General features: G+C 44.1%; 1 protein-coding gene across 1 annotated transcript; it reads right to left on the minus strand.

Annotated features, from left to right (window-relative positions):
• Positions 1–6,597: 6,597 nt before the first annotated feature.
• Positions 6,598–12,691, minus strand: zmp:0000001088 (trypsin-3). Its single transcript, XM_053425299.1, has 5 exons — positions 12,433–12,691; positions 10,297–10,456; positions 9,185–9,326; positions 8,819–9,085; positions 6,598–8,032 (listed from the first exon to the last, which is right to left on the minus strand). The coding sequence occupies exons 1-5, from the start codon at positions 12,485–12,487 to the stop codon at positions 7,862–7,864; spliced, it is 795 nt and encodes a 264-aa protein (XP_053281274.1). The 5' UTR covers positions 12,488–12,691; the 3' UTR covers positions 6,598–7,861.
• Positions 12,692–13,634: the final 943 nt, after the last annotated feature.

A 13,634-nucleotide genomic window follows, 5' to 3' on the forward strand; every position in this document is an offset into this window, starting at 1 on the left:
AGCTCCTCTCTGTCCTCCTCCCAGATTTGGACGGATGTGTGATTATGTTCTCTCCTGAGCGGCGGCATCAACTCAGACAGTCGAGCTTCAGAGCTCATGAAGATTAATTGCTCCTCTTCGTCCTCTTGCTACCTTTTCCCTGACACTGTTCCAACTTTGTCTGGTTTTCTTGGATGTCAAAACAAAAGTCCCTCTGCTTCCCCGTCTCACTCGGAACAACATTGCCGCTGGTTTAATCGCTGTTGTCTGATCGGAACATTTCAGTGGCTCTCTGGGCTCTTATCTGCAGTTTGGATGGATGTTGTCTTCCTCTGTGCAGCTCACAGACGTGCAGCAGCGAGGTTGTCTCTGTGTTGTTTTTTTTGCATCTTATTCCCGGATTAGACAGGAGAGGCCAGATGTGTGTTATTAAAGACGAGGGCATAATATTTACTCCCATCCAAAGACAGCACATCCTCACGTCTGGCTCCGAACACTGATGGGAGCTGATAACCCCCCCCCCCCCCGCCTCTGCTGCTTCTGAGTTCACACCCCGAACGTTCGGCTTCCCACCGTCTGACAGTGACGCGCGATGCAGGCGAGACACAAGTGTCACTTCTGCTCCGTCGCAAGTTTTTAATTAGCACAGTCGCTAATTAGTCATGATTCTCTTCAGCGATCGTATCTACTGCACATGAGTTTCATCAAAAGGTCGAGAGAAGGAATCGCATGTATCAATGCGGAAAAGTTAATTTAAGATGTTAGGCGTTTACATCTTGCTTTGAGATTCATCATTTTAATTTTAATTAGAAAAGTACTGGAACTTTTATGGCCACGTTCAAAAATACATTCTTCATTTGTACATTTCAACATTTCAAGAAAACTGTTATTAAAAGGCACAATATATTATTACTGGATCATGATTTTTACCTTGTGCACCAGGGGAAATATTAAATTGAGTAATAATCTTTTGATTCTGGTGTTTACATCCAGGTGATGAACTATTGGAGCTGAGGGAAGGTCGAAGGTCAACAGGTATGAATGTGATATGACAAGTGAAGCCAGAAAATGAAATCATGCATGGTTCAAGGTATCATCATCCTAAAGAACTATAAACACAAACTAAAGCTTCAATAGATCAAAACATGATCTATGTCCATGTGGTGGGGATGACATCATTGTGACATCATGTGAGAAAATGACGTCACTAGGGTAGTGGTGCATTACTGTAACTTTTTTAACCAATAGCATTAGGTTGGATTATTCAATAACTACTCAACCAATATCCATGCGGAGGGGTCTGGGCACAACACAAGGAAGAACCCATTCAAACTGGGAGTGGATGAAGAGGAACAGGGTGAAATAGAGTTTCTTCTTCTCCTCATTTTGTCTATTTACTTCACTATAACCAGATCAAACATGTATATCCTGTAGCTCTCAGTTAAATGTACCTTCTCTCTAATAGTGCATCAGGCTGCATGGAATAGAAGTAACTTAAATCGGCTGCTTGAGTGGTTGAACCAGTGAAGGGACGACAGAAGGAGCCGTGACACTGAACATGTTGTCATGTTTTCACCAGCGAGATGATAAAGAGGAGAGGGGGGGCGGCAGCGATGTCAGTGGGCTGTGATCTGAGGCTTCGGGGGGGTTATCAGCAATATCTCCTCCACAGAACAAAGTGCCGGCTCCCTTTGATGGCAGCCCTAAGTTAGGAAACATGATTAACGTGCTCCACTTTCTCCTAATTGTCCGAGGGCGGACTTGATAAATCCACCGAGCAGCAGAGAGGACGATGAAGGGAGCAGTGGCGAAAAGGGAAAAAGGAATGGGGGGGTGGGGGGGGGAGCATCTTTTTCAAAATGCATCCTCCATATTTATTCTTTACATGCTACAGATACAAAAACAACAAAGCTGCGTTCTCCCCGTCTTCTCTTCTGCGTTTGTTAATTATCAAAGAAACAACGTCAGTGAGATGTTTTCAACTCTGGATGCAAAGACTCTCACTTGAAAAGAGAGCGATGACACATTTCTGCATCTCCAACGTCTTTCATGGAAACTGAAGAGCTGTTGTTTGCAATTATCATCCCCCCCCCTCCCATCCCGCTGCTCAATACTAATCACCCTCTGTTTTCCCTGCGCCTCAAACCATCACAGGCTGTCACACGCCGACATCTCACATTACACTTAGAGACTCAAACTGCTTCTTTTGGAATTGTTCACCGCGAGTAAGATTGTTTGTGCCGTCTTCTGTCGGAGGGATTTGTCGGTTATGAAAATCCTCCACATCTGGGTGGTCGGCATCTCGATAAGATTCACCTGCACAGCTGGTTACCCCCCGCCCCCCCCCCGTTACTGGAGTGATTTAGATCCTCTGACCCCTTCCCACTACTCATGTAGATGGTTAGAACGTTTTCTCTGCACCGGTATTTATGCCATAGTTGCAGGATTATGACAGAAAACAACGACAACGTAACATGATGCACTTTAAATGTTTATTTAAGACTTAGCATTAATAGTTTTACATTAAAAACATGTTGGATGATCAGGTTTAAATGTATGAATACGGTTGCTCTGCGTCAGTTTGTGCTGTGATGTGCTGCTGATCTTATTATAATAAGCTGTGAGCACAATGCATGATGGTAAATGTTGCCTGGTTAGTGACCATTGATTGGACATTACTTTTCAAAATGCACTGTGGGACACTCCAGCATATCAAGTATATATAAATTCACTTTATAAACACTGGACTTTAAATTCAGAGGAGTAAAATAGACATTAACGAGCCCAGTTATGTCTTAAAGTGTTTGTAAATGTGTCTCCAGTTACTGCAGAGGACGTGTTTCCCAGTATTGTCTTCCATTCCAGTGTCCATGACTCCATAAATGTCTTTTCTTTAAATTCAGTTGTCCTCTCCTAAGTGTTTCCTGCCAGAAGTGTCTGGTTGTGACACTTTAAACTATTCATCTCCATTTAGTCTCCGTAGCTTCGCAATGGAAACAAATGGCCTCAATTTAGACGTAATGGACTTGAGCACCGACCGATGGTAAAAGTGTGTCGGGCCAATTTATGAGCTAACTGTTAAATTGAGAAGTTCTGTCTTCCACAAGTAGAACCAGTGATTTATTTTGTGTTAGCGAACGATTTGTTGTGTCTCAGGTTCGCAGATTTGTCGTGACACTGAATTCTGAGCGGAAGTCGTCCAAACTTTTTCACAACCGACTTGTTGAGTCTGGAACTTCCGAGTTTTCAGTTTAGTCCGAACCAAATAACAGGTGTATTACAGCTGTTGTTCAAGTGTGTGTGTGTGTGTGTGTGTGTGTGTGTGTGTGTGTGTCCTCTCTCCAGGTTCCACCCTCCCCCTGTTCAGTTTTCTTATCTCTCTTTTTCCTGTTTTCTTTTTGTCACTCCCCTGAACTTCTGGGGATGTGACTCTTCAAGGATCCTCAGACCTCAGTCTTATATTAGTCCAACCAGAACTGGTGGTTAGTTGGTAGTTTGCAGTGTAGTTTGGAGAGTTCGGACTTTCAGACCAATTGCAGGAAGTTGAGAAAGCATCAGGAAACTGTGGCTCACAGGATTGATGGTTGTTTTTGATCGACGAGGAAGTTCATCTTTCCGGTAGTGACATCATAACAATACTGCAGTGGCAGGAGATATGTCGTACAAAATGTTTTATTCTCCCTGAATTAAAATGTGGGACTAAAACTAACCAGGTCAAATGTAAACAATGGAACAAAGACATGAAATCGGCTGGAAACGTCCAAAGTCCAGCTTGAGTCTATTTTTGGTGTAATACAGCAATTAAAGATTATTCATATACAACAATTATACAACAGATAAAGAATCACTGACTCATTCCTCTATTTCTAGAATGTGGTAATGATAAATCTATTCCATCTTCTGCATGTCTTCCTCATGCTCATCGACCCAGATTCATGATAAGAACCCTCGTGGCTGAAGCCATGTCAAAGAATTAAGGAGAGAAACTGTTGTAAGAAAAAAAAGTTAAGTGCACGAATCTCTGCAGGGTGCAAGGAGACGAGGAGACGAGGAGACTAGGAGACGAGGAGACAGAGGCTGTTTGTGAAGTTGAACGGCTCTTTGGTTTTTGAGGACTGCACAATAATCCGGTCACGTTTCCATCTCAGCTCCGGTCACGCCTCACAGCTTCCTGGCACTGGACTGAACAGTTGCTCGGCCTCACAGACTCTGCACCTGTAAGAAGTGCAGGCAACCGGGACACACACACACACACACACACACACACACACACACACAACTCGTTTCAGGTTCAGTTTGATGTTTGCAGACACAACACTTCAGAGGAAAAGGCAGAGTGTAACGAAGGAGGAGGGAAGAGCCAGCAGGCCTGCACCTCATCTGTTGTTTCTCTGCTCCTCATGCTTTAACGATCAAATGCCCCCTGGTGGCTCAAATGAGTCACGTGCAATGTTAATCTGCCCTCAGCAGCCACAACCTTTAGTTTGGTTCATCTTCAAAGAGGCTGTGTGAATATCAAAACCTGTGCTGTCAGCAACAGGAGATTTCAGCCCAGATACTTGAGAAGTGTTTTCCTAAGGACTCTGGGGAAGAGTTTTTACACACTCTGCTTGATTATTCATTTTTTACCATCTGCTCCAACAAACCTCACAGGAAAAATGTAAGTTTAAATCCAGTTTATTTATCTTTCATTAATATTTACTACTCAGAGTGATTTTCCCTTTAATCTTCAGATTCAAGTCGAAGTTTTAGGCCTAAAACAGGTTGAAATATTCTGTGTATTTTAGTGAGTTTAACATTTGACAAGTTCACATTAAAAGGTATGATTTAGAGCTGATTGTAAAATTATCTTAATTGGTGAAGTGATGACGTCAGCAACCCGAGTTGGAAAAATATAAATTATTATTGCTGACAAACAGACAGACAGACAGCGGAGATAATAAACTGGTGTTTCACTTTCCTTTTTCTGTTTCCTAACAAATGTTGTTGTGCAGAAGCAGCTCAGGACGAGCGATGGAGAACGAGCCTCCTTCTTCTTCAGGGCCGCTGGACTGTGATAGGCCGGCTCCGCCTGAGGAAACCGATGAACCCGACTCAGGTGGAGGCCGATCAGCTTGTTAGAGAAAACGGGGAGGGAGGAAGAAAAGGAGGAGGAGGAGGAGAAAAACAAGCAGGGACTTTTCTGAATCAGGGCCAGATAGGAGCAAATTATACACTCAGAAAAAAAGAGCCCAAAACTGTGACTTTTTGTATTTCAATTACATATTAGATTTCAATGTAAAAGATCATATTTGCCAAGTCTTTATATCATGTTAATTAAATATAATTAAACTTATATATACATTAAAAAACACAATTTATTTTATCAAATCACTCCAGTTACTTGATTTATTCACACTAACTCAACATGACGGAAAACTCCTCATTAATTGTGACCCTTAAAGTTGAACTTGTGTAGTAAAGTCACTTATTTTCAAAGTACACAATGTTCTTGGACTAGTACCTACAGTACAGGGGCACTTCAGGGACCAATCAGATTTAAGATGGGACCCACCCGGCCCCGCCCATGGGATTTATAATCGCCACAGTATCATCCAAGAACCTTTTCTAGTATATTGGTACTTTTACTTAACTAAAGGATCTGAATACTGTCTTTTTCCAACCAATACCTGAGCTCACTAGGCAAGAAACCATTATCATCATAAAACTGTGCATCAGGAGAATCTGTCCATGGAAGGGTCACAATCTGTTTTCACGACTCATCCGACATTAAACCATTCACCTCTGTGAGCCAGCGAGCACCTATAGGGAGCTTGGGATCAACCATGTCAGCCGATATACTCCAACACTCCCCAGAGAGGTGGTCTCACGCCAGAACAGAAGAGAATCCGCCTTTATGTAACCCAGCCTTTAAAATCAGAGGCATAAAAGACTCTGAAATCCATCAATCACACGGGGCACTGACACGCCCGTCACCACAGACAAACAGGGCAGAGCGGCGACACCGGAGACGCCGCTAAGTAGGCCATCATCTATTCATCCTGCCGTGATACGCCTACACCTCTCAGGTGTGATGCAGTCCGTGCCGATTTGACCCGGCCGGGGCCTCGGTTGGCGCTAGCGGGAATCAGTGCCGGCTGCGTGAGGAGTCCAGTCACGCATCGCAGCCAGATTGCTCGCGGGGAGGACGGGCACCATGCATATTTCATGAGGGTTTTCCAGTTTTTAGGATCATTCATCAGCTGGTTTAGCAAAGCTGCTGACAAGCGAATCCTAGGCTTACACCGGAGTGAGGTCGCTGTAGTTTTTAAAAATTCATCAGTGCAGGGACTTGTTAATTGTCGCCCCTCTAATTGCTTTACTGACACATCCTGAAGAGGGCTGCGAGGTATCGACCCGAAGGTTCTTTGTAATCAGTCGCTATAACAGCCAGGACCAGCATCAACCCCCCCCCCCCCTCCCCGAAGCTGCGCTGTCGTCATTACAAGTAAAGAAGTCCGTCATGATTGAGTAATTTATTAATTAAAGTGTATAAAACAAAGAAAACACACAGGTCTTTTTAACACACAAAGCACAATTTGTCTCCTGCTCGAGCCGAACTCCCAACACTGACTCAACACTCACACTGAAAGGTGCTTCTTGCAAAGTGCCGGGTTTATGAGAAAACGAGTCCACAGATAAACCATGGGAAATTGGCAGAAATCATTCACCTACGACAAACAGCTTCTTAATTATTGAATTATTATTAACAGAGTTCAGATTGATTCTTTAATGGCTTTTTTATTGATTAAACGAGTCTGAGGGATAAATCAATCCATCCGTGTATCATTCATGTCTGCGTGCACTATTATCAGAGTGGGTTCAAAATAAAAACAAACAAACCCACAAAAACAACAAAAGTTACCCATCAGCTCATTCAATGATTCATTATTTTCATCTTCAATTCAAATCTTTTATTATTTGTATAATGTACTGGACTCATATGATTGCAGTGGTAGCACCAGTTGGACCTGGTTCTTTGTGAGTGCTCTGATTGTGAGCACTTGAAGCAGCGATATGGCACCTCTGTCCTGATGTTGTGGTAATGTGGTCAATATATACCCTGTTTAAGATTAAGCATCATGTTTTGTTTTTGTAACGTTTTAAATAGATGAACAACAGAAAACGATAAATATTCAAGCTTGTGAACCTGAAGGAATCGTTGGACAAGATGGGAAATTAGCTTTTTCACTTTCTAGAGCGACACAAAGACGAGAAAGTTGATTCCACTTGGAGATGGAGAGTTTGCTTAGCTTAGCACCGGCATGACCCTGTAGTCATAAATCTATGTTTTTATCATAGACAAAGTAAACTGTACAAAAGTGAGACCAAAATGCGTATCATCAAATAACTAATTAAAACCAAACTATACAGAATAATTATCACTTGAAAAACCCCAAATAACAGAAACCATCTAATTCACGTGTACTTTAAGTTTGTTTAAGTTTGACCAATCCACTAACATGGAGGAGGCAGAGTTCATACATCGCTTTTGGTCAAGTCGTCACTTTGGGTTTTAAACTATGAAACACATTCCGTGTGGTAATTTAATTTGCATACTCCAGAGCTGCTGGTCGAGATCTTATTAGCTGTTTCTTGACTTATGCTAAGCTACGCTAAACCTCTGCTAGCTGATCGAGTGGTCCCGACCTTCTCATTTAACTCTTGATCGTGAACGTGAATTATTGTGTTTCCCAAAAATGTTTCAACGATTCCTTCAGCGCATGAACATAAAATCAAACGTGCACAAACGATGAAGAGAACATACGACACACATCAAATCAAGCCGAAGAACCTCCAGTCTCTGCCGAGTGTTTTGTCTTTGTCTCTTCAACGATGCGTCCTAGTTGTTGTCACACCGGCCGTAGTAGCTGGAGATGGTCTCGTCTATCCACCTGCGGTACTTGGACACGGCAGTGTAGACTCCAGGGAACCCGGCCTCGGCACACCCTCTCCCCCAGGACACCACGCCGTAGAGCCGCCCTTCACACACCAGCGGGCCCCCAGAGTCCCCCTGAAACAGCAGGGAGGGGTCGAGCTTTACTGGAGAGGGCAGTAATATACAGAAAATAAAGTCTGAACTTTTTTTGCTCTGTTACCTCCGCCAATGGAAAAATCAGTTGCATTTTGCAGTGAATCGGAATAAATGCCACTTTTTGGTCATGCACAATGGCAGCTGAAACCCTATGACTGTTTGAGTGGATGGTAAAAACTTTATGGACGATATCACTGGCAACAGTCTAGATAATGAACTGGGCATTAGCCTTGGTGGAGGTGCAGTAGTTCCTCCAGAGGCACGATGACACTGGAAGGTGTCATTTTACAACTTGAAACAGATACCCTTTTATTCCACTGGGAACAGACTGGTATTGTTGGGAATCTTGGAACTCAGACTGTGTTTACTTCCTGGTTCTCTGGTTGGTTTGTCTGTGTGTCCTCCCTGACGGTGAAGCTGCTGGCTGGGCACGCTCTCCTCCGGCTGACTCGGCCGGTCACCTGCTTCTCATCGTCCAATCACAACACTCACCTGCTTCTGTTTAGGGGTGCTTCGATCATTGTTTCTCTGCCAGGACATCGTCATGTTTCAGCCCTGCTTGATTCCTAACCTTGGTTCCCTGTCTGTCCAGGATCATCTGGACCCTTTGCCATATTTCCAGTGTTTCTTTCCTCTAGTGTGTTATATAGGTTTTAGATCCCCTCGTTTTCCTACTCCCTGTCTCTGAATCTATTCCTGCAAGCTGAGCCCTGCTGTGGATGCAAATCCTAATAGTTATAGCCATCGGTAACGAGCTGCTCTCACCATGCAGGCATCTTTTCCACCATTGCTGAAACCAGCACAGAGCATGGTTTCTGTGATGGTGCCGGAAAAGGACTCCGTGCTGTTGCACTTCTCCGTGGAGACGACGGGGATCTTGACGGTGCGGAGGGTCGAGGGGATCTGGCCTCCGCTGGAGCTGGTGTATCCCCAACCCGACACCCGGCACATCCGTCCCTCCGCTACGGAGGCGTCCTGCTTGGGCAGCAGAGCGATGGAGACGTAGCTGTTCAGATAGACCGGGGCCCTCAGCTGAAGAGACAGTGGACAGTGTGACCAGTTAACCCTGAATCCAATTCAGTCATATGGAGAAACATTTAAAAAATATAGAAAGTAGTTTGGATACTGTGCCTTAACAAGCATAATGTCATTGTTGTTGTTGAGGGCGTCATGCTCAGGGTGGGGCACCAGAAACTGGGGCAGGATTTCCTGCTCTGTGCCCTCATAGATGCTCAGAGAGTAGTCTCCTGCTACAACCATCATTTTGTCGACCCTGCAGAGATACAGAGCAAAGTCAAGCATCTGTCACGTGACAGCTTCGCTCTGGGCTGATGCTCCGTGGTCTTCAGGCGACCACTGGGTTCATGAGAATGCAAGAACACCTCTAGACTTTAAATGAAATATTTGGCTCTGAAGATGTGAACTTGTGAAGTGACCGGAGCCTTGTGAAACTTTTTCATGGTTTTGTTTAAGCACTCACATTATTTAATGAGGTCAGGGAAAGAATGACGACCACAGTGACTTCAGACACAGATGGCAGCATGGTGGCAAGAAGGTTCTGGGTTCGATCAGGACTTTTCTGTTAGAGTTTGCATGTTTTCCCATTTGTCGGCGTGATTTATACAATGTTCATTGGAAACCCTTCATGTCTGGTGTAAGCATGAATGGTTGCTTGTCTCTATGTATCGGCTCTTTGATACGCTGATGATCGTGTGATGTTAGCTCCAGCTCCCCCGCAACCCCTTAAAGTGGGAGTGTTAAAAATGGATTGGTTCCGTGTCATTCAATAAAACGCCAATATCAGTTTGCTGATGTGCCGTTGTAACCCAGGACCCCGCAGTGAACACCGATCATTGTCCACGATTATTGCTTCCTCAAGACCCAAAGTGTCGTGATCTAAATGAAGGTGTTGTGTTGTCGGTGAGCCTCGAGGCCAACGTGTGCGTGGCGCTTCCCAGAGCTCCGGTTTCGCGTGATGCAGAACTGACTATCTGATACGACTCGGAGAAATCACTGGATCTTCAAATGAAATCCTTTACGCACACGTTTACACGCAACAGAGCTCATTGTGTGTCGAGGCGCCTTTTATTGCCGCACACAACTTATTTTACAAAAAAGCTGAATCAGGACACAAAGACAGTACAGCCTGACCTGAGGTTTATTTTACCACTTCATCAAGTTTGTGTTTCTGTCACACAGGTTGTGTAACTTTCCCATTCGGCAGAAAGAGAAGATGAGCTCACCCGATGTTACAGTGCGCCGCTGTGATCACCCAGTACTTGTTTATCAAGGTGCCCCCGCAGATGTGCTGGCGGTCCGTGGTCTGTAGCGACACAATGTACTTGATTGAATGTGGGACCGGTGCGTATCCGCCCACTATTCGCTCCTCTGCCATGTCTAAACCTGAAACACACACACACACAGGGAGGGAGATAAAGAGAAGCTCCGGTTGGATTCAGAGGGAGCAACGCACCCAGGAGGTTTTTGTGTAAAACCACACAGAGCCAACGCAGCTGTGGTTTTATTACTGCATCAGCAGGAACAATAAAGAATAAAAGAAATAAAAGAAACAGCAGGGGGGGGGGGGGCGGGATGAGAAACCATCTCATCCTTGAGGTGCAGCGATTGACAGCGACGACAATCAGAGATGTATAGTGTCCATCGCATCTACTGACACAATTACATAAATCAGATTCTTCTCTTTATATTGAAGTTTGGATCCTGACATGAAACCACATTTCCTCAGTTGTACCTCTATAACCTTTCCCTCCTGCTTTTACTGTGTCGTTTATCTGCAGCAGCGAGTCCTCGTGCAAACAAAGATTGTGGATCTCATTTAAAATGAGCTGAGTCAGTTGTGTTAGTGTTAATTAGTGGCGGTCACCACTGAAGTGTTTGACCACCTGCTGGCTAAAAATCTAGTGTTTGTTAAAAACAGACGATGCAGCATCCGAGTGTGGAGGATTCATTTTAATCTTCTTTTTACTTCAAATGTTTGTTTAACATTTATACCCGAGTGAGGGAACAGCTGTGACGACTTGTAGGCAAAGCTTTAAACTGTTTAAACTGATCGTCACTTATCAGAAGTGTCACTCAGAATTGAGCTGTATTATCTCGTACAAGGAGGCTATTCAAACTTCAATATCAAAATGTTATGTCTGTCAAACATGAGTTGACGCTGTAAAGTTAAACAAAATACTGAAGCGTTCACCTATTAAATAAAGTCTAGGAATCAAATCTTTACATTTCACTGTGTTGGATTCACGACCAAATCTCTAGAGATTGATGCAAACGTCTGGAACTTAATGTGAGTAACTTCATCCACAGAGATGTCGTCAGGGATGAAACTGCAGCTCCTCATCTCCGTCCTAGATGTTGATCCTGAGCTATAATTAGCATCCGAGGCTGCGTGTCAGGAGCTAAGTGGTAACCCTACACACTGATAACCACCCACACACAGGTGCTTATGTAAGACCTTGGAGTTGAATCTTTAACAATGAGTCTCCTATTGTGCGTCATGTGGGCTGGATTGTGTAGAGTAAGACACAATGTTCCAGCACTCACTTATAAACTTTACATTTCAAGAAGGTACATGTTATTCAACTGGTTATGTTTGTTATCCACCATTAATGCTCATGAATCTACATTTTCCCCTCAAAAAAAATCTGTCTACATTTGAATTACAGCTGGAAAATAAAAAGTCCCAGATCCGAGACCAGTTCCAGATGGATATCAGAGATAATTGCCGGGCACAAAAGCGGGTGTTGGCCACGACTGCTCGTTGTTGGTGACTTGTTGTCGGGTTCATCTGTTGTTCCTGCAGGTTTCAGGTTCTTTTCATGAATAAGCACACTTTTACTGACCTTTTCATCTCAAAAGCTCTTTATCTGAGAAGAAACATCTTTGATGGGCACAGCAACAAAGAGCTGGAACAATGACACAGTGTATTTACAGCACAAAGCTTTACATCTCGACGCCATGATGTTAAACGATGCTGTATGTAAAATAGAATCATCTTTTCATTCGCTTTCTATCCGAATGATTTCCCGTATTTCTCAACGTTTGTGTGATTTAAGATTTTTGCAGCAAAGACGCTCAGTCATGCCCGGATGAAAATGGCTCTGAGTCACACTTTCCTCGTCTCAAGGGAGCGTCAGCATCTAAAAGCACCACAGCGTCAAGATGTGCATGTTTGTTAAAAACATGCACACAGCACACCCATGTAAAAACACATTCAGTTTATGAATCCGAAACTGTGAGAGCCCCATGTTTGTTTTTCCAGGGTGTTTAAACTCAATGTGACCCAGAGGCTAAAAACTTCCCTTCAAACGCCTCCTCATAAACAACCTGCGGATTCACGATAAAGAGGCTTTACTTACAATTCACAGCCAGTAACTCCACCAGTATACACAGCAGTAAGGATGGCAGGTCCATGGTGAGACAAAGGGAGCAGCAGCCTCAGTGAGAGGCTTCTCCTGTGCGCTCCTTGTCTTATCTCAACTCGAAGGCATCACACCTGCACTCTCAGGTTTCTTATAGTTCTTATTTCCGTTCCCATGGTCACCTCCTTGTCCCGGACAGATATATAATTGAAGCTTCTTCGGCACAGCCCCCTGTCTTTACCCCCCCTCCATTGTTCACCCATCACCCATCACCCAGTTTACTGTCTGCCCATTCACTGTCCCTTAAAAAGGATTTACTCTGCTTATTGTGCGGTCACGAACCTGTATGTCAGGTCCTGCTGCTCTGATGTTTACCGCCGAGCACAATATTTGACACGTGACATGTTTCATGATGGGGACGCGGGGGGGGGTCTCTGTAGCTTTTCCCTGCTTTCCCCGAGAAGGACTGATGAGGGAGTGGACCTGATGACAAACAGAGGAGGCGTCCCTGTCAGACCGGGTCAGGCCAGCAGGGCCGTCCCTTATCTATTCCTGCGGCCGGGTGTCATTAAAAATGGAGCAGGTCTCATCAACCCTCTGATGAGCCCGTGACCTCGGCCCTATCGTTGGCCCTCGCCGCTGCTGATAGCTGCCACCAGGCTCCCGGTGCCGCTTCCATCCCCCGAGTGCTGACCACAGCCTTTTCTTCCACATGACCCTCGGTTCAGTCCGAGTGATGGCATCATTACTACCCCCCCCCCCCCCTGTGCTCACATTCATCTGCCCGGCCCTGGAATGAGAAGCCAGCTGTACATCAGCCGACTGGAAATAAAGGGGTTTAAGTTCAATAGCTTCCAATAAATCACACTCACTGTAGCATTGATTGGAAGAAGAAGAGGCAGAATAAACACAATAAACAATAATTGTGTATAGCTCCACATTTGTAACTTGTTTTGTGGTTTTACAGACAGGAAATGCTATAAATTAATATATAACTCAACACTAAATATTATATATTTCTATACTTTATTTAATAATTTATTAATATATACATTACATTCATTGGATTTCTTTATATTGTATTATATTACAAATGCCACATCAGTGGTGAAGCCCATGAAATGTACCTGAAAGTAGAAATGAAACAAGTAAACCTTATATTTAGGTTTATATATACATTAGCACACACACATATATAG

Source organism: Pleuronectes platessa, chromosome 6, assembly GCF_947347685.1.
Source record: "Pleuronectes platessa chromosome 6, fPlePla1.1, whole genome shotgun sequence".
Taxonomy (NCBI): domain Eukaryota; kingdom Metazoa; phylum Chordata; class Actinopteri; order Pleuronectiformes; family Pleuronectidae; genus Pleuronectes; species Pleuronectes platessa.